We start from the raw sequence: 22,272 nt of genomic DNA, 5'->3' as shown, positions 1-22,272 counted from the left end.
TTATAATTTTAAAATCAGAGTTTATATTGTATAATATTTATAAAATAATTGAATATATACACTTGAAGGTAAATACTGTAGCGTGGGGCAGGGTTAGGAAGGGAAGTGTGGGGAGGGAGGAAAAAGTGAACACCTACTCTCCCTCACTATACATATGCTGATCAGAAAATAATCACAGTTAACTTCCTTTCCTCTCTACATCTCTACCTTGCATTGCATCATACAAATCAAATACCAATCAGCAAATGTAATTATTGGCGACTCATGCATCTTATTTTGAATTCTTGCAACCATTGCTTCTATTGATTCTCGCCCTGTGTTTTGGGAGGAGCATTTTAGCCATATGGTTCTGCTGCTTTGCAAGAGCAAGCATATAGCTCCTACCAGGAATGGTACAAGTTGCTGCTCGATGCGGCTCTCCATCTATTTGAACTGCTCAGTACGCTAATAGATCGCGGCTCCACAGAGAAGCAAAATGGGCCACCTGCTGCTGTATAAAATTCAAGCCGATATGTCCTAATACTATTTGCACAAGTAATTTGCGCTATATGAGAAGCAATATCAATTGGAGGACTCTTGGAAGCGAGAAATCTGATGGGTATGATGTCAATCTAACTTTCTTCTACAAATACAATTTGCATCCACAATAACAGAACCCACTCCCTCTGGCTTCTTACATGTTCAAGCTGTCCATCTTTGATGACAGATCCTAACCTTCAACGGAAGAGTCAACTGAAAAAGCAAAACAAGTATATGAAGAATTGAAAGCTAAAAAGTCGTAATCACTATATAGTATACAATACCTTCATCACAATCCTACCAGCCTCAAAATCTAAGAGGTCCACAATGTTCACCCAAGCACGAACATGGCAGCAGTGTTATAACGAACTCCATCCACAGTAGCACAGTGAAACTGGGAGATATTTTCCCGATGAAAACAACAGCTGCAATATGATGCAGTTGTCCTGAATAAAAAAAAAAGCACAGGAAATTGGTTGGTGCATTCGTATCTTCATGGAAAAGGAAATTGCATGTAATTGGCATCAAATCTATCCTTCCCAATAAACACATCTTTTATAAGAATTGAAGACATGATATTGCATTTCATATATTGAAATTACCACAAGGACTCCACATATCAACTCAAGCAGACATGAACTGCTTTCCAAAAGACATAGACAGCTCTGTTTTTGTCGGGCCAAATCCTAAAAAGCCTTCCATCAAAACAGAAATAAAATAAAGTCACACATCATCATGTAAAGTTGGTTCCTTAAACGAAAAAAACCAAAAAGCCAGTTGAAAGGCTAAATTTTTCAGGCTAAACAGAAATAATAGCAAATCATTTGATGAATGTCACAGGCAGTTTAATACCTTCCAAACAGATATAAAATCTGCCAACAATTAAATTCCCTATAATGAATTAACACTTGGGATGATTTTAGGAAGCAGTCTGTATGCTGGCCTTGAACACGAATCAACATCATCAGGAAGGGATGTCAGCTCATTCTCCAATATAGAATAGGCCTCTGAAAATGCCTGCATCACACAATTTTTATTATTCGTAAACATCTTTATTTCAGGAATTGTGCCACCAAAAAAAAAAAAAAAAAAAACACAAACAAACAAACTTGCACAAGAACTTCAAGAAATTTAACATATGTCATTTGTATCAGTCATACTAGTAAGTAAGTGTTGCATTACCAGAGCTCAACTAAGAAATTCTTGACTTCAATGGTCATGCCAATCATAATTTTTATAGACGATGGTAAATGCAGCAAGGACTGCATGCAGGCTTACCTTGATACATTGATGTATCCTAAAGCAGTTTCTCCCCACATTATTCGTTGGAAAAAGAGGATCATCGATGTGTATTGGATCAATACTACAACACAAAGTGTTAAAACATCGAAAAAATTAACAGGATCATTTGTAGATTCTAACAAAAGAGTCCATGCTATTATTACCTATAACCTCTTTCCCTGTTTACATATATTCCACTTCCCTGAACTGAGATACGCATTTGGCGAGGATCAAACACATTTCTGTACAAAGAGATAATAAATTAGTGCCAAAAACAAATTAAATTAAGAACAAATAATTCAAAATTGCTATGTTAAAATCAGGCAGGACAGATACTTCCAACTATGCATTGTAAGAAAAAAAAACTTAGTGTTTTTCACTCACCCAAAGAAGTAAAGAAAATCCATCAGAAGGCTTCCCCAATTCTGCAAGAGCATGTGGAAAAGCATCAAGGTAAAAACAATTATTCATTGAACTCCAGAAGAGAAAGTAAACAGAACATAAGAACACTTGCATAGCGTACATCTATGAAATAATGTATTTCTTATGGAAATATTGCTTCAAAGAATCATCCTCAAGAATAAGTAGAGTTCACAATACAACACTCACTTGATTAATAGGACGCCCAAGATGATGCTCATGCTGCAGAAAACGTGTAATTAGTAGCACCTGCAACAAGAATTTGACAGTGAGGATAAAAAATGCAGAACTCAAAAGAGAAAGAGCATCTAGTTCATGCGATCACAAAATGTGCTTGCAAGTGCTTGGATCACAAAACATGCTACTGGAAAGAAATTTGGCATAGCTTTAATCATCATGCATGCCCAATTTTATGTAAAGTTGAAATTTCCAGGACAAGAACAGTCCCAGTCTATTTGGGAAACCTTATGCCATCAAAGAAGGCAAGAGAATTACCAAGCAATAGGAACTTAAGCCACCAGAGTAGGATTGATCAAGGCTACGATCTGCCAAGAACTGTTTTAGTACCAAAGCTAGAGGTGTTGCGGCTGGAAATTGCTCAGTAAGCTCTTTTACCTGGTAAAACAAGAGTGATTAAAAAAATAAATAAAAAAAAAGAAGAAGAAGAAAAAGAAAGAGAGAAAGAAAGAAAGAGTTTACTTGCAAATATCGTGAAATTTCATCTGATATAAAATGACATTACCCACAAACATATGCTCATACTTAAAACTCAAAGTTTAAAAATTAGTCAAGCATAGGGAACAACATGAAATCAGAAAAAGAAATTAAATGTTGCCTAGTGTTATGGGTAAATTTCTGTGGAAGTGGAAAAGCCATTAACATTCACCAATGTTTTGTCATGCAAATCCTATACCTGGCACATGAAATCTATGTACACCTATAGATTTGAGTTGAATATCAAAATTTGCAAATGGTACATAATAAAGAAAGGAAAAAAAATAGTATTCTTTGTTTGTATAATCTTTCTTAGATGAAAATTTCATAATTAGTGATTCACCTTGTCAGGAAAGAGGCTAAAGTTTAACATCAGAGTACAGGATGCAGTCCATTAAATCTTCAACATATCAACTCATATGATATGATCCTATAATTCTTAAGTGTTTTGTGGGAAATTGACTGAAATGTGAGGTAGAAAAGTATACATAATTTATCACCATTACAAAGATTGAAGTTGTTAAGTAATACATTATTGACAACAAAAGTACCAGTTCTGTAGTTCGGAGCCCAGTATGTGATGGAGACTTAAAGCTGATGTCCAGACGAACTGATTTCACATCCTTCGTACTATCATCATTAATTTGTGAGCACTTTGGTGAAATCGAGTCTTCTGAACCAACTTTATCGCAGTGAACATGGTTTTCATGTTCATCAGTCATACGAGATGACACCTCCTTCGGTGATTGTACATTAGAAGTGGCAGAGTTAATCAGATCATTAGGAACCTCCACGACAAGCATAATAATAGGTATCTGAAAGAAAAGAGGTACCAGCATGAGAAGACAGCAACAAGAGCAAATGAAACTAACAGAGTTCAGGAAAATGAGGCATTACAGCTGTATTTTCCACAGTCTTCAATGAATCATTTTTCACCCACTCTTGGTTTGCAAGATACCTTGCAGCATGCTGGAAGATAAAGGTAGTAGTTTCAAAACGCAAAAAATAATAACAGCTTAGTGTTTTCTATTGATTAGTTAAAGTGAAAGTATAAAAGAGATTTCCAGTATAAGAGCTCAACTAGGGAGAAGAGAGTTCATTTAGGAAATGAAATTAATCTAAATGACCTTCAAGTGAGGCATCCAGGGGAAAAGGAGAAAATTTTCCTTGTATTTTGAACCAAATGAACAGGCTATGAACTATGCAGCAATAGCAGTATCCTACGACAATAAGCATCAACATTCTTCTTCTATGACAAGAATCAACATTCCTCTTATATACCAAGGAAACCATGGTTATATACCATCAACAGTACTATGAAAGTATAATAGCTAACCAAATACCTAGTCAACAAGGACAACTAGTAGCACACTTGGAAGTAAAAAATGGAATAAATATGGAAGTGTTGATTTATTTGGAATCAAAGAAACAAATGTCACCAACAGTCACGGCATCAATGGCCTCAGGTAACGCAGCAAAATTTATGACGCCAACATACCTGAAGGCATGTTTCTTTAATACCGTTACGGCCCTCTAAAATCCCAGCCTCCTTGATAGGCTCCTACAAAAAGTATCTGCTGTTAACACTTCCAGGCTTTATAGTGCTCGCAACAGGGAAAAACAATAAAAGAAACACATCAAGAGAATATTCTTACCAAGTTCCTCACTGGAGGAAGACAAACCACAAGGTCAACATCACTTGTTGGAAGGGACAAACCAGTTGCATTTGATCCAAAGATGTTTGTTCTAGACCTGGGCCATAGGACTTGGAGAGACCTGGTAACCCGCTTGACAGCCCAATTAATAAAAGGCTTCTTCTCCATATTTTCTGCAGCAACCTTAAATGCAACCATGCCAGACAATAATCAATAATAGCCGCTTTCCATGAAAGAGATCTCTAAGTGACGAATTTCTAACGAAACTTTATTTCAAGATTGTGAGGAAAATTAAAAGAATACCATCTAAGCATTGTACCTGCTTGCAGAAAAAGTCAATTTCATCATGGAGGAGGCTGTGCATCAAAGAAAGAGATGCCTTTCGTGCTGGACAGTTCTGCAACTCAGGTGGTTGAAGTGGAAATGATACATCTGGCTGTGTAACAATTTGAACCAATTAAACCATAACACACTGCATAATAGACTTACAATGGTATAATATAGCCACTGAACGAGTAGCACAGTGTTCATATAGTCGCACCCCAATCCCTCTTTCCATTCCCTCTCCCTGAACCCATGAAAAAAAGTACAAATATAAACACAGAAGCAAACTCACATGTTCCTGGTCACGTCCTAGTTGGGACATAGCAATCAGACGATCTTGCAGCAAACCTCCAGGGAGAGGCTGAATCATTGGGCGAGTAGAAAGATTTTTATTCCTCCAAGAAGGCCAAACAACTTCAGCACCATCCATACGTACACAAGCTTCCTCCAAGTTACTTCCTTCATGGTACCAACCTCTCATACCCCAATGTCTTGGGCTGGAGCTACCAGATCTAACAGTAGGGAAACCCCGGTGTTTTCTAGAGTCACTCACAGGCGAGGGAGGTGGTGGACGCGGAGCCCGTGGAACACAAAGCACTACAGGTGATGGTGGTCTCTTTATCCGAGGTTGTTCCCTCCTAGAAGGAGGAACACATGGACTTTTATGATCATGACTACGCTTAAAATCAGATCTCGATCTTTCCCTTGACATAGTTGGAATGATGATAGGAGGCAATATGGGGTAAGGAAGTGAATCTCCTGCCTTCCCTTCAACATCACCTGACAAATTGGCCAAAGATCCTGCAACCTCCTCTGTAGCTGTGTCCGTCACTGTTGATGAAGAATTAAGGACCTTGCCAGGTACTTCATTTCCTGATACAACATAACCAAGTGCCTGGTGTCCAGGGCCCAAAGGATCAAAAGGAGAACAAAAGGAAGCAGCAGTTGGTGAAGTCAAACCATTAGTACTATAAGAAGAAGAGAAGGCAACCATGTCATCAACTGCCCTATTAATGTCAGCTTCATGCCAAGCCCATGTGCTATCATCAGAACTAAGGGAAAGAGGTCGAGAGAAACCTGTCCCTGGATGATCAGAAGGATTCCAATACATCACACCACCACCAAAGTACTGATTATAATCTATACCAGAAACCGCATGCACTTCCATTTCTTCCTCTGATATCCAGTGGCTTTCATATTCATCCATCACTTCCTGTGCATTAGCTAATTCAGGCATGTCTATAAAATCCCCTGAATTCTTTCTCTCATCATCAGCAGTCTCTGCATTAATCGGCATATTATGAGTGAAACTCTGGTGCTGAAACACAGGCTGGCCTCTTGATATAAATCCAGAATCATAATTACATGTCATGGATGGTGCTAATCCGCAAGTGCTCCTAACCACTGGGGGCCAGTCTAAACTCATTGGCAATGGTCGAGACAAAGTTCGGTTGTGCCCACTATCAATGGGAGAATTTCTTGCCTGATGCACTGTGGGAACAAAAGGTTGGCGAATGTGATTATGCCAATTGCGACCAACATCCAGATGCAATCTATCAGTGGCAGGAGGAAGATGTGAATTAATAGATGGAAAATAGACAGGAGTTAAACTAGGCCACTCATATGAAATGCATTCTGAAGGATCTGTGAGCCTGGCATCACTAAAATTTTTATTATGTCCCTGTATTAGGGTAAATTCTTCTTTTACACTAAGAGTTCCAACTGACTTGTCAGCAAGATTTGATTTTGCCTTGGTTTTTTCATTCTGAAAATTGATGTCTTCATTGCTAGAAAAAGTGTCATGCTCCAGCACAGGCACTAAATTAGATGTTAGATTATTGTCCATGTTAAAGTTTACCATTTCTACTCTGGAAGGTATAGTTTCATCCTCAATCAGACTGTTTGAGGACTGCTGATGCTCTGAACCTATACTGCAGATTCCTCCTTTGCACCCAGCAACACAATCTTCTTGAATGCTTTGGGCAACAACACCCTCCTTAGTGGACACATTAGCAGAACTACTGAGCCTCATATTTAATCCAACGGTTACATCACCGACTAAATTATCATTTGATGCATTCTGGATGGATGACCTATCAGATATTCTGCCATGCTTTGCTGCCTCATCCGATGAGATAAAAGCCAAGCAGGGAGCTTTTGCCACTGATCTTTCAGAATTTCTCACTTCAACCAGATTGTTTAGGCTAGAATTTTTATTTTTATTTTTTCCTTTCTTGTTCTTCCTCGTAGCAGTTCGCCCTTTTCCAAGAACCAATCCTTGGGAGTGTTCCTGATGACAGACTACCAGTTATAAACCATTTAAATCATCAATAAGAAAGATTATCCAAATGAAAAACCATATAACCATTTCAACTGCTGATGACAATATGTCTCCTTGTATTTCCTTCCCATGAGTTATATTGGATGTCTCATTGAACTCCACTGAATCCAACTTCTCAGAATAAGCCGGTGCACATTCGGGATCCTAAGACATCATTTGAAGGGATCATAGCCAAATAATCAGAAATGTTCACTTGCAGAAGTCACACAAGTTCAAATACAAACTTATCAAGGGAAAAGATACCTTGAGAGATTTGTTGGAAGAGGATTCTTTTGCACCTGTCCCAGGGGCAGGATTTAGCTTTTTCACGTTCTGAGTCTTCCCTTTTTTCTTACGGCTACCTGAATTAAGCCTTTCCTTTGGTTTATTGGTTAAACACTTGAAATTTCCCTCCCCAAGAAGTTCAAGCTTTGTGCAATCAAGTGAAATAAGCATAACAAGTCCCCGTAGTTTTCTCAATACGTAATCAGCAATGCTACTGACAGAGCCCAAAGTGCTAAAAAATACCTTTGACATATCAGACTCACTATGCTGACCTGGTAATATCAAAGTAATAACATCCTGAAGAACGAATAAACTATTAAATAGATTGACGAAAGAAGTATCTTTCCCAGAGGGCGAAGTACACGTAATTGGTGAACCAAACTCTGCATCAACTGAGAGTTTTTGGATAGTTTGTGGCATTGACTTGGCATAAATGTACTTCAATGGCTGTTCTGCTCCTGCTTTAAACAGCCACATCTCATCCTCCAGCGCAGAACTCGCTCCCTTCACAATCTCATGTGTCTGAGAACTTGTAATGATCAAAAGTTTAGGCAACAATTCAGTTTTTTTTTTTTTTAATGAAAATATCTTAAAAAGAAACTCATTGCACCATTATTATTTGACATCTCCACAATTAAATAACTAATCATATACTTTCTATTTGGTACATGGGACACACACAAGGGCTTAAATGGTTCATGCAAATTATTCCAGAAATGAGTTAAAATTAATTAGCTAAGAAGATAATATCACCGTTCTATCCTCAAAGAGATCAATTAAAACGCTAACCACTTTGTTTAATACTTCATATATTAAAAGATATTGAATAGAAAATCAAATTCGCATTGAAATAACAAAATCTTTACAGAATATACCAATGATTTTGCAGCTTTACCCAGCGTCACAGTGAAGAATTTCTTCCTCGTTTCAGGATCCAAATTCAGCCACCAATCGACACATCCCTTCTTCCTCCAAAATACATTGGCGGCCACACCCGCAGCAGTCACTTTGTCCTTCAATTTAACCCCTTTTTTCTTACTATTACTACAGTTCAGCCACGCCAGCCTCAAAGCAACCTCTAACCTATTTGCCAGAAAAGCCTCAATGCTATAATAACCTTTAGCTTTTAGCCACTCCAATTCTACCCAATCCGATCCCAATTCGCTCTCTTCTCCCCTTAAAAATCCTCCACTAGACACCTTATCCATTGCCTCAACAAACTCGTCCACATTTTCAACCAAGGATTCGCTCACAGTCACCGAATCTAAACACTTAATCGAACAAGAACATTCCTCGATCTTCTCGCCTTCTCTGGAGCCAAAAAGCCGGGCGGAGTCGAAAATCAAGCGTTCGGACTCGTTTGACTGGGCGGTTCGGGACAAGAGGCCATGTGACTTCTTGTAGCATAGGCTGGGGAGGTCCGTTGAGGGAAGGTCAGGAAGGATGATGAAACGGCCGTAGCCGTGCGTGCGGACTTTGCCAAGCATTTGAATAAGGAGCTGGGTGAATTTATAATCGACGGTGGTGAGATAAGCCTGGCGTTGATAAATGGAGAGAGACGAAAACCATTTGAGGATAGAGGACCTGGGATTGGGATTGTGATTAGGATTGGGAGGAAGAGAGTGAGAATGGTAGAGAGAGATGTGAGCAGTGAGCGAGTCGATGAGTTGGTTCTGAGTCATGAATGAGTTGTTGAGACCGCTCAAAGGGGGTGGCTTGTGAGATGAAGTATCGGGGTTGAGTTTGGACATTTTTCCCCTCTTCCTTTGCACAGAGAGAGACAGAAGCGGGCCAAAGAGACCGCGGGATGAGATGACAGTAAAGGAGGCAGGCAAAGGAGAGAATAAAAAACGCAGGAAATGTGTTTGTTTCTCAGGAAAATGCGGCTGGTGGGAATTTGCAGCAGATGTTCAATGATTAATGAATCCTTGTAGTCGAGCAGTAATAGCCGCCTCTGACTCGTAAATAAGCACTGAGCATTAACGGTAAGATGCATGGTTGGGCCGTTGGAGCAAGCAAAAGGCCCAAATCTCCAATCGGCGCCGTCAGTGAACACTTCGAAAGGATCAGACAATTAAAGCGTCGGGCCTCTTCCCCTTTTAGGTGTTCAGCCAAACCAATTTATTTTTATTTTGCTTATTTACCAATTTAAACATCTCGTTTAGAATGAGGTTTTATGTGAGAATAAAATTTTTTGAAGATTTAAAAATTATAAAATTATGTTTGAAAAACCTGTGAATTTTTAAAAAATTTAATTTTTCAATCTATCAAATCAAAAATTTCTAAATACTTTTAAAATTTTTTAAAAAAATATAAAGATTAAAAATTATAAAAATAAATTACTTTAAAATCATCTCAAATAGAGTGTAAAGACAAGATTAATTGACGATGAGGACAAGGAGTTGGTTTATGAAATATTTAAGATGAGAGGTTCACGTGGTTTGCTGATGCTAAAGCAGGCCTTTAATGAACTTGACGTGATATTTGTTGAGCAACATCATTAGAGGGAAAGCTAGCTTGGATTAATTTGCTAGTGGAGAATTTGCCAAAATCAAATCAACACTAAATTAGATTTGATTCTTTCTCTAATTCTACTGCTTTGCACTTTAATTATTCGGGTTTTAGCATACTCATAGAGTTTTTTTTTTTCTTTTATTTTAAATCTAAAAAATTATTAAAAAATTATTAATAATAATTTTTATATAAAGTGAGAAATTCGTCTTTTGATTTTAAAAAATACGAAATCAAATATATTTTTTGACTGTAAATGACACGTTTTTTTCATAAAGAACCAACACATTTTTACTTAAAGACACATCATTTAAAACAGTTACAATATTTAAAAGACACATCTTTTAGATTAAAACAATACATATTTTGGTGATATTTGTTGGTATATATAAATATGTAGAATCCTTTAAAACACTATCTTCATTCTTTTTTTATATTATTTCTTAATTTTCTATATTATTATTTTTTTCTGAATTAAGTTTTCGTGGTAGAATAAATCAAATAATGTAAACTTTATTTCTTATTAGACATTATATCCTAGTGAGTGATAGAATTTTTATTCAACATTTTACACAAAGAGGGGAAATTATTATCCTGTGGTAGAATTTCTAGTTAACCATTGTACCTAGAGAGGAAATTCTTAATCCTAAAAATAGTTTTTAGAAAATGTCTTACCTATAAAAATCCTCATTCAATTTATTTCTTCATATTCCTTTATTTTTTATATTTTTCCAAATGATCCATATGAAGTTAAATTTCTACAATAATAATAATAATAATAATAAAATAATTAATAAATTCCAAGATTAAAAAAACCTTAAATTCCAAGAAGCCTTGCTGCGTCTCCATGCACGTAATGATGATAGAAAAGAGAGATATATAAAGACATTCTTTAAATATAAGCGTTAAATCTAATTAACATAGCAAGCAATAAACTTGTTAAGCGTTCCACAGAAACGTGTTTCACTATGGGAAGGAAAATTGTTTGAAGGTGATTGTAATTTCGATTATAACCACGACTGAAACAGACGCCAAATACGAGAACTGCTTGTATCTACTACATGCAACAATACAGAACTGAGAATTTTACTATGGGCTGCAGCTACGGTCAGTTCTAAGACTGGCCTTGGCTTTAATAATTGTTAGTTTACAAATTTTAATAAGTTAAACTTCAAATTAAATAATCAATATATATAATTTAGAATATTTAAGAATTGAATTTAACTTAGATAAAATTAATTGTCATTATTGAATGGGAGATAAATTATGTTGTCTTACATGTGAAATTATTAATTTAAAATTAAAATTTATTTCAATTTTTATGTGTTAATCAATTACATATATAAATTACTTAAAAAAATTGCTACTATTAAATTCCAAATAGAATTATAAATGAAAAAAAAATATACAGATATATCAATAGTTGAACACTTCACTTTTTAACATTAAAAACGAATATATTGAATCTAATTTTATTTTTTACGCAAAATATTTAATTATTCTTCTTAAATTTTAATATATTTTAATATTAATATATAATCATATATATTATAAATAAAATATATATATATTATAATTAAATTAAATGCTTAATGATTAAATAATAATAATAATAATATTAATTACAATTTAGGAACACAAGGGTTTGAAATCATGGTGCGCCCAAGTTTGGTCCGAGTCCAAATTTCTTAAGGCTCATATGAAAAGACTGCCCAGCTTAAGAGAGCTTATAAGATGTGAAAGGAAGATCGATTACCTAGCTCATTCACAGTGGATGTTTTGTGAATAATTATTTCGAGAAAGTATAAAATGTATTACGTAATTTTACATTTTAGTATTATGAATTTTGTTGCAGGTCAAATACTTTAACCTTATTAATTTATATTAACATGAGATAAAAATATTATTTTGAAGGCTCAATTTTAATATATATATATATAGAGAGAGAGAGAGGGAGAATATTATAAAAAAAATATTTTTATTATTTTAAAGTAATTAATGGCAGAATTCAATATATATACAAGGGCATAAAAGAGGCAAATTGGTGGCACTAACTTAGGTGATGAGAACTTTAGAGAAGAGTGCGAGTTGGCCTAACTTAATGACCCATTTTCATATAGCATATGTTTTGTTTTTCCCATCAAGAAACATTCTTACTCCTGCCTTCACGCCATGCTCAACTCATGTGAAAGACTGAAAAAGGGCAGTGCTCCTTAATCTTCAATACACATGAATGGACGCCCACCAAATTGACCAGTCTAAATATCTAATTCAAACCATGCGTGCATTGATTAGTATATTATTAGACCAGTAGTCTTCCGTCACACTTAACCATATTATAAATTTTCCATTCGAAACCGTTGAAGTTTGAAATATTATGGCAGGCAGGAAACCTTTGTTAGACTGAAATTAAGTTTCAATCTTGGAAATATGTTTTTCTAAGGAAATTTTTGTCAAATCTGACTTATCATTAATTCAAAATATAATCTCGACATCTACGTGTTTGTGTTTTGAGTGTGAATAAAGCCTAGATAATTTTCTTTTTTTTCATTTTTCTGAAGGGACTTGAAAAAAAAAAAAAAAAAAAGAAAGTAGCAAATTGCAATGAGAGTGGCCCGTCAATTAAGTTCATTTTTGGTGAGGGCTAACTTTAAAGGTAAGATGCATGTGCAATAATGAAAGTTGAGGAGCTGATGAAGAAGCAGATCCCAATGCAATTCAGCAGTACAAAAGCTACCATCGTCACAAATTTTCCTCTTCTCGTGTCACACGCCCTACACGTGATCTTCTGCCATTATCAAGCTAGGATTGAAAACATTTTATTATGGGACGGGACCATTGATTTATATATACATGTAATGTAAGTAACTGTGAAGGAGAAGAAGGACAAAAGAAAAAAGAGCATCGGAAATGGGTAGTTGCTTGGATTGGTTTGGAGAAGTTCTTATGCGAGACACGAACACTACTTAACTTGGCAGTGGCTTTTTTATTGAGTGATTATGCTTACAAGTAGGGGCATGGAATCATGGCTTGTATAGCGTGAACCATAGGAAAGGAAACAAAACATGTGTGCTGCAATGCAACCCAAAAAGAAAATGCTTTTGTTTAGGATAAGCTGTCTTCCATATATATCCCAAAAAGTCTTAAGAGTTCTAATTTTTGTTTGTTTGCAGAGAAAATCATTCAATTTATCAATTATGCAAATTGTCTTGTTGTGTCATCCAATTCCAAGCTCAGGATGAAATTAAAAGGGTATGGATCAGATTTTTCCTGTGGTTTTGGCTATTGGGGACTAGCTCACATGCTAGGTAATGCAAATCTTCCTTCCTGCAATAGAAAATCAACATCTTTCATTTAAATTTAATTATGATTAAGATCTGAGGTAACATACACCACCAAAGTTGCACAAATATAATTAAGTGATCCTGTTTGACTTTTTTTTTCTTCTCGCCCTCGCACACACTTAGTGGCCAAAATTGAAACAACATTAACCTTTCAGTAATATTTATACCATACTAGATTCGCATCTATTATTATTATTATTATTATTATTATTATTATAAAGTTTTGAGTCCAATTCTCAATTAAGATTATATATATATATATATACTTCACCTAGATGATTTTTAAAATTAAAGAAAAAAAAAAAAAGCGTAGACCTTGAATTTAGTTGCAATGCCAACAAATGCACATGAAGAAAGTCATCCCAAGTCTAATAGACAAGTCCTTTTCCTAGTGCCTTCAACCACTTAGAAGTTGACGGTTGTTATGGTGAAGTCTATGCCCTTAAATATATAATGTCTTTCTCGCAATTAATTTAATTTAATATTAATTATATAAATGTTAAGTTATATTACTTTTTCCTCAAATACTTAAATTATATAATATTAAAATATTTATAATAATAGAAGTAAACTTATATCGGGAATCACAGAGAGTGAGTAAAAGGGGGAAAGTGGTTTTGAATGATGTTAATGATGATGATGGTGCAGTGTTTGTGAGGGCTTATAAGGGGAAAAAAATGGAAATGATCGCATTTGTTGACTCTTTGTTTTTGAGGTTTTTTGAAGCTTATGAGTTGATAAATTAAGATTGTTTAGAATTGTGATTAAGAAATTAAAAAATTAATTTTGTTGTTTTAAATTTTGTATAATTAAAATACAATAAATTTAATTAAAAAAATATAAAATTTACAATTACAAAAAAATAAAATACCAATAAAAATTATCTTATTCGAACTCAAAAACTTAAATTTATACCAAATCTAATTAAAATTTATTTTCAATTAATCAAACTCCTCATAAACTCAATTATTATTCATAATTTATATTTTAAAATTTTAATAATTTCATAAATATTTAAATTTTATTTTATTTAAAATAAAAAATATAAACTTTGTAAATATTATTATAAAAATTATATATTTTATATTTAATTAATTATTTATATAAAAGCGTTCAAATAACATATACTCAATACATAAAATTTAAATTCATTCGAACCCATAACAGATATTATTATTTAAATATAAAATTATCCCAAATTTAATTATGCATTACTCGAATTAATCTTTTTAGAATTTGATCGGATCAAATACCATAAAAACCTAATCTATTGTCATATAATTTATTTGATATAATTATTATATATTTAATAAATGTATTAAAACAAAAATATTATATTATATTTTATAATTTTCCCTTCTTTTGAGAGGAAAATTCCTTTATAAATGGGCAAAGAATCAAGGATATTTCTTCTTTGGAAGCGAAAAATCCATTCCAGCCACATATCTCACCAAAGTATTCATGAGAAAGTTCAAGAAAAATTGGACGGTTAAGTAAAAAAATTATGTACAAAATAACTTTGACATATAACTATCAGAGTAAATTCATTATGATTCCCAGTAAGAAATTAAAAAATAAATAAATAAAAATGTTTATCATCATGGAAGGTCGGATTCCTCATGTGATCAAATTATAAAATCTAGTTATCACTTGAAAATAGTTATATAGCAAAATATATATATATATATATATATATGCTCATAGTTAAATGACTAAATCTGACCAAATCATCAATACTATTTTCCAGAAAATAAAAATAATGAACTTTCCCTTTTCGTCAATTGAAATTAAAGGCATCTGAACCTAAAATTTACAAATGAGATCTCCCTATTCAAAATTTTAAATTTTATAATATGGTAAATTTCAATTATATATAAACTCTCCTTTCCATAATACATAAATTTACTTTTAATGTCACTGAACATGATAATTTAGTGATTAACTTGATAAGATGACCTTATCTAATGTCAATTCGATTTTTACATCAATATAATAATTAAATATTATTCTTATTTAAAAGTACAGTGAAAGACAACACAGATTATCCAATAAATTAAATCGAAAATGTATTAAAAAAAAAGTTTGCTTTTAACTCTAGATATACACTTTATTAATTTTGTCTCTTATATTCACAATTATCAATGAGTATAATTATGTAGTTCCAAGAAATATATAAGCACATGAAGTTAAGGCTCATTTGCCCCTTTTTTTTTACACAATTGGATATTTTAGAATAATTGATATTAAATTAAGTCAAAATATAAACCAAATTATTAATACTATGTTTGAAAGAGTATAAAATGAATTTTAAAAAAAATTAAGATAAAATAAAAACATCCGAAAGATAATATCAAAACATCGCGAAATCAGAGTTTCAAAGATTTTAAAAATTTAAACTTTTAAAAAAAATTAATTTCGAATAAATACTCATATAATTAATACTTTAAAAACACTTATTTTCAAGAGAGATTGGAATTCACTTTTTCTGTCACTTAAATGGACAAATTTGTATTATTAATTTAATAACCCATCAAGATTAATAACTAGAAATTTAATGAATGTGATCGAAGTTTCCATACATTTGTACTGATGCCGAGGCTGAGCCTGATTTGGAGAGAATGCTTTGATCACGCCAAACTAAACATGCTATAGTATGTCTCAGTAAAAAGGTAAAGAAAACAGAGGATTTTGCATTTTTTCTCTCTGTCATTCAGGCTCAGCTTTTCAGATTTCCAACATATTGAAAAATATTAAATGTGCAACAGATCATGCAGCCTCAAGTCTGTTGGTGTCATTAAATGCCATTTCTATCTCTGATCTCTGCTTTTGTAGCAGATCTGTACTGTTCAAGTAAAGCTTAGACTCAGAGAAGCAAGAAAATGCTGAGATGAGAGCGAGAAAGTAGGAAAAGAGATTGGAAACGAAGCAGTTGCAGATAAGGTGGAATTGGCTTCTTCTTCGTCAACTCTGTACAATGCCACTAGTGACAGGTGTTGGAATTTATTTTTCTTATTAATAAAAATACAAGGTTTTGATATTCCTTCCTTCGAAGAGAATGACTATTTTTTAAATGCAGAAAACAATCGGTGAAGCAACAAGCTATAACAGCTTACCCATTACCAAGAATTCTTAGCACTTCATTAACGATCCAAGCTTCATAATTTGTTTGTTCTTTTTGAAAACAAAAACCCAGAATTCTTACTGTTAATTCTGTTTTAAAAAAAAGCATGCTTTTAAGTAAATATATTCATGGATGTTCTAACTCGGCTTGTTACAGAAACACGACAGGAGACAGGACTAAGAAATGAATTACTGTTAGAATTTGAACCGATAAATAGTCTAGATAAATTAACAGGAACCATAAAACTCAATTAAAACTAACAAATTCGCATGATTTTAGATCCCAAAACGCAAAAGTAGCCAAAAGATTTTTACTTTTGGATCCAACCTTCTTTTTCGAATATCTTTGCAGATTAAGGAAACACTCACCTCTTGATGTGGTTGACAAATTCTGCATCGGATACCGCAGATAGCTCGATTTGGCTAAGATCATCATCATCAATTGGAGCTGGGAGATTAAGATCTATTAAATTCAAGTTGTCTTCGATCTTTGAAGAACTTCTAGCAGGAGTTGCAGCTACACCAGTTAAATGCGATCTCTTGTGACCGCCCAGAGCTTGTCCAGATGAAAATACTCTGAAACAATATGGACATTCATGAATTTTTTTCTCTGCCATAGAACTTGAAGTTCCTACATTAGATGACTCCAAGTTTGATTCTTTAGATGGTGTATAAACTTTGAGCTTCTTGTGACTTGCCCTGTGTCCACCCAAAGCTTGATAAGATTTAAATACTTTCTTGCATGTGTCACACCTGTACTTTCCGCGAGTTCTTGTCTTGCAAGATTTGAACTCATCTGATTCATCTGTTTCCTCAATGGACTTCTCATCTTCTGCTTCCTCATCTTGTTCTTTTTGTTCCATTTTCTTCCATTTGTCCCTTGAAAGCATCATAAGACAGAAAGCTACATCTTCCTCTGCTGTTGTATCAGAGATTGAACTCACTGGTTCAGCCTCAGCCCATGATTCGGTCTTACTAAATTTGCTAAAATTAATCTTCTTTATATTGCTCTCTTGCTCTTGTCTATGCTGTTGATATGGGTGTTCTAAAAGTTTTCGAGTCCGTTTAGATCGTCTTCGAGTTGGGTTCTTGGAGGACTCAGTCTCGCTTTCTCTATCTTGAAGAACAGAGGCAGCATCGGCAGCAAAAGAGAACTCAGGATCTACCAATCGAATACTTCTCTTGGGATTCTCTCTCAACCCATAACAAAGACTCTTATCTTCTTCCTCTTCTTCTGCTTCTTCCTCCGAAAAAGAAGCTGACCTAGTGTCTTCACTGGGTTGAATGGGTGGGTGTTGTTCTTTTTCTTTTTCTGGTTTTGGAGGAAATGGCAGATTCAACATATGAGACCTCATGTGACCACCCAAAGCTCTTCCATTAGAGAAGCTCTTGAAGCAGAGCTTACATCTGTGCATGTCCATTTACCCAGAAAGAAACAGAGCTATCTCTTTCTCACTCCTTGAGGTTACAAGCTCTGGATTTCTCTTTTTACTCTGATAAAGAGTTTTAAAGAAGCTGTGAGAGAGAGTAGAAAAAAAAGGAGTTGGTGACAAGCATTCCTCCACCAAGAGACATATACAATGCAATTTTTTGGTTGGAGAGTAATTTATTTTCTTTAAAACGGCAATAAATACAATTAATAAAAACTTAATAAAAGCGTGTGCACGAAGTGAGAAAGAACGACATGTAACATGCGAGGCTTGCCCGTTTCTGTATTTATTCCTAGCCATCCTTTTTTTTTATCTTTAACCACTCTCCTCTTTCCCATATTACCCCTAACTCCCTGTCCGTTTTCTTTTATTAATTTGGCAAAACCATAAAGGATATTTTAGGAAATAAATTGGAGATTACCAGAACAAACCGCTGGGCGCTGGCTTACTTGTACAAGTCAAGAAAACTGTCAGTGTTTGTTGTAACGACGAAGCACAAAAATAAAACCACCAAGGGTGTCTGTCCTCCATTCAGAAAATGACCTCACAGGTTTAATATCCCCTGGCTGTGACATATAACCATAGACAGCCAAATCAAATCAATCCACATCTCCAAGTTGTCCACGTGTCATGCAACACATCCCAGTTTTCCGGTATTTCTATTGATTTTCTGATCCACCCTAACAATAATAAAAAATAAAAAAAAAGAGGGAGATTCTGTGATTCTGTCAACTTTAGCACGCCGGCTGGACCGGCTACAGCTTTTTTAAAAAATTTCTTCCAAGAATTGATTTAATTTTAAATAAAAAAAAATAATAATAATGAAAAGAGGTCTTTTAACTTATTTTTAGGGTAAGTCTCTCCTTTAAAATTGGATCTTTTTGTTGAAATGTCTGATGGGAAATGAAGGGTGAGAAATGAGTCGGAAAGTAACCTCTTCCTTCCTTGCTTTGAGAAAAAGGAGTTTTCTATGAAGCCTCAGTAAATGCCGTTTTGTTGGGGGTTGGTAGACCCAGTCCAAGGTCCTTGGGTACTTCCATCCACTGATTTCCCTTTCTAACAATCTGATTATATTATTACCCAATTACCCTCATTCTTCAAATTAGAAGGCTGAAATTAATATATATTTAATTTTATATAAAAAAAATAATCATTTTTAAATTAAATTTGTATATCATCAATTAATATGTACATATAATTAAAATAATAAATATATAAATCTTAATGTGATAAATAATTATTAAACTAATTCTTATATATAGATAAAACTTATAATACCTGCGTCCAAAATAAATATTCATTTATATAAATATTTTTATTTTATTTTAATAAATGCTGAAAATGAAAAAAAAATCTGAGAATATTTTCTATTTTTAATATTTTTGTGTAAAAATTAAATATATTATTAAGATATATATAAATGTTGCATAATAAATAAATAATGAAATTTTGATTTTCAAAATGACAATTAGTTCATTAAAATCATTTTATTTATATTAATTAATGTAATATTTAATAAATTTGTTAATAACATATCGATTGAATCCTCAACTCAAAGTTAGAAGTTAGTTCAGTTTCAGATTATTTTTTTTTAATAAGAGTAAAAATATATATATAAAAATTTTCAACAATTAGATTTGATGATACTGAAATTGAAACCTTAAGATCTTGCTATTACAATTTCTAAACTTTAAACTAAAACCACACATTTGATCAATCCGTTGGCCAAGCTTACCTCATCCAGATGAAGCTCCATACTGAATCTGATAACTATGTCAAATTGAGCCTACTAAGTTTTCTTAATTCCATATATAATAGCAATAAACTGATAAATTCAGAGACTGAGACATATAACTATAGTATCAATAATAATAATTATATGTGTTTAATTGCTAAAACACGTTTCTTTTAGCATTCTTCATATTCTCATGAAGGCATTACATTTCATTTTGGTCAAAGCATGTAAAAAAGAAAAAGCCGATGGCATCGCTCACAGTTCAATCACTTGGTTTTAATTACTTTATTCGTCGGCATGTAATGACTTTTGGGTTATGGTCCAGCCACCTTATTGGTACAATTTGCTCCAGGTTTGACAAAAAGTAGCTCTTGCCTCTCTTTTAATTAAGTTGCTTGAAGCAATCAAATCCACCTAGCCTATTGTTGCGTGACCAAAGCTCCCAAAATGCACATCTGCTGGGATACCATATTGGATTATGTACCCACTGGAGCAATCCTTCAAAGTATCTCCATTATTACATGACATGATGATCATGGTGATTTTAGTACAAATATGGATAAGTGAGATGGACCCACAAACTGGTGACATAATAATCCCGTCATGATCATCAACCTTCACCCCCCATTAACTCAAGAACATATATAGTCTGGTGAGCAAATTTTCCCATGCTGCTTCTGCTTCTGCTTCTGTGATCTGTGAATTCTAGCTAGTTGGAAAATGCAAATATATGAAAGGAAAGTAAGGATTTGCTGCGTTAAAACTTTTCTGCTCTTCTATATATAATCCGAAATGTCAAAGCATGCACCAAGAACGTGACTCAGCTTCCTTTGAGAATTGGCTTCAAGTGAATGCGTGCATAGAGCAGCCGATGCAAAGACCAATTAAGTTCTCCCTATTGGAAAGGATAAAGCATTTCATCATGGGGTTCCCTGCACCACCCTTTATTATATGTGGCCGTCTCCACGCTTTTTTCTCCCATGTACCACAGAGAGGCCAATTTTGCTGATGATATATATATATATGCATGCTTGAAGCAAATATATAGTTAAACAATTGATCCTCAACGTGTCGTTAAATCATGCTAGAACCAGTACATGACATGTATCTGCACGCTCCAGTTAAGGATTCATCTCCATGTTTTGTACAGTTTTAATTAAAAATTCAATATTCCAAGCCAAAAATACTTGAATTTAAAAAATTTCAAAATTAACAACTTCCCCACACACACACATATACCACATGTCATATTTATGATATATTATAATTTTAGATATAATTTATTATGATATTAGATAATATATTATTTATAAATTGAACAGATGTATATATCCGAATACATGCCTCACTTATTTATAATAAATAATATAAAAATTATCATTAAATTGGTTTATGGATACGTGATAGACTAAACTTACACAGGTGTTGCTCCAAAATCAGATTATAATGTGCCAAATAATAGCTTTTTTTTAATTATGTAATGTGAATGCTGCCCAAGAGAAAAGCAAACCGTCTCCTTCCGCGCCATAGTCCTATTGAGGTTATTAAGACCAAATAATGTAGTCATTACTACACATATGGAAAATGGTAAATTTGAAAAAAAAAAGACCACTGTCACTTTGGAATTTGAACTGAAGTTCTGGGTTGTGGGGGATTTTATGACGATGGAATTGGGCCCTCCCAGCGGGTTGGAATATTGCATTTCCAAGTTGACAAGCCAACCCCAACCTAAAGGAAAAAAATATTTTAATTGTATTGTGACTATTAATTAGATTAAATTTTATAATTAATTACTAAGGTATATCCATTTTGCATATAACAATGTATTCAATAAATCTTTAACTGCAGGGCACACGTTATATATATATACTTATTTTCTCATTTAAGATTAGAAAAAATTATACAAAAAGTATTTAAAATTACGGTTATAATGATAAAATACTTAAATTTCAATTTATAATATAAAACTTATTTTCTTTAATTAGTAACCTTTATAGTTAATTTTAAAGTTATTTATGCTAACATATTGAAAATTTATATTTTTATGAATTGATAGTATTGGGTGAATAGAGTTTATATTATTAGTAATTTGTACAATTTAAATCGTCAAAATTATGGGTAGATAGAAAATAAAATTAAAATTTTTTTTGATAAGTGTCAAATTAAAAATAAATATATAAATTTTAATATGATAAGTATTACATCAACAAAAATAACTTAAAATTAGTTACTAGAATTTACAAGGAATTTTATATTATTTAAATTAAATATTAAAAAATTTTGTATTATAAATTAGACTTCACATATTATTTATTATTATATAACTCTAAATTGAGTATCATATATATAATTTATGTTCTAATATTATCAATTATATCAAACCACAGTCAATGCTAAATTGAGAGAACATCGACGTGCTGCCAACCACCAGTAGGAAATAAGCTTAATTTGCTTTACCTCAAATCTCCACTTCCATTGATTCAGTATATCACACACAAGAAATTTAAGTTCCATAGTCAAACTTGTAGTGGCTGAGTGGCAAGCACTTTACTCGAAGATAAAGAGAGGGCTATGAGACTATGAAGCTTTTCCTGCAGTTAAGCAAAGCATAAAA

The 22,272-nt window shown here is 33.3% G+C and overlaps 2 protein-coding genes across 4 annotated transcripts; both read right to left on the bottom strand.

The window, feature by feature from the left end:
- On the bottom strand, positions 1-9,576 carry LOC131177864 (uncharacterized). 3 transcript variants are annotated; one of them, XM_058143007.1, is made up of 17 exons: positions 8,394-9,572; positions 7,498-8,040; positions 7,279-7,398; positions 5,206-7,203; positions 4,909-5,025; positions 4,590-4,772; positions 4,433-4,495; positions 3,832-3,903; positions 3,486-3,749; positions 2,716-2,835; positions 2,410-2,469; positions 2,185-2,225; positions 1,965-2,042; positions 1,798-1,882; positions 1,372-1,536; positions 1,122-1,214; positions 1-965 (listed from the first exon to the last, which is right to left on the bottom strand). In XM_058143007.1, the coding sequence occupies exons 1-15, from the start codon at positions 9,267-9,269 to the stop codon at positions 1,411-1,413; spliced, it is 4,746 nt and encodes a 1,581-aa protein (XP_057998990.1). In that variant the 5' UTR covers positions 9,270-9,572; the 3' UTR covers positions 1-965; positions 1,122-1,214; positions 1,372-1,410. The 3 variants fall into 3 exon arrangements, with proteins under 3 accessions (XP_057998990.1, XP_057998991.1, XP_057998992.1); XM_058143008.1 differs by having other exon boundaries at positions 7,498-8,047; positions 8,394-8,531; XM_058143009.1 differs by lacking the exons at positions 1-965; positions 1,122-1,214; positions 1,372-1,536; ... (3 more) ...; positions 2,410-2,469; positions 2,716-2,835 and having other exon boundaries at positions 3,718-3,749; positions 4,590-4,762; positions 8,394-9,576.
- A 7,095-nt stretch (positions 9,577-16,671) lies between these two features.
- Positions 16,672-18,110, bottom strand: LOC110663033 (zinc finger protein ZAT9-like). Its single transcript, XM_021822235.2, has one exon. It carries the CDS (start codon positions 17,912-17,914, stop codon positions 16,859-16,861), a length of 1,056 nt encoding a protein of 351 aa, XP_021677927.2. The 5' UTR covers positions 17,915-18,110; the 3' UTR covers positions 16,672-16,858.
- Between the last annotated feature and the right edge of the window lie 4,162 nt (positions 18,111-22,272).

The sequence above is a fragment of the Hevea brasiliensis genome, chromosome 2 (assembly GCF_030052815.1).
Source record: "Hevea brasiliensis isolate MT/VB/25A 57/8 chromosome 2, ASM3005281v1, whole genome shotgun sequence".
Taxonomy (NCBI): domain Eukaryota; kingdom Viridiplantae; phylum Streptophyta; class Magnoliopsida; order Malpighiales; family Euphorbiaceae; genus Hevea; species Hevea brasiliensis.
Note: the sequence above shows the minus strand (reverse complement) of the source record. Positions and strands in the feature narration are given on the sequence as shown.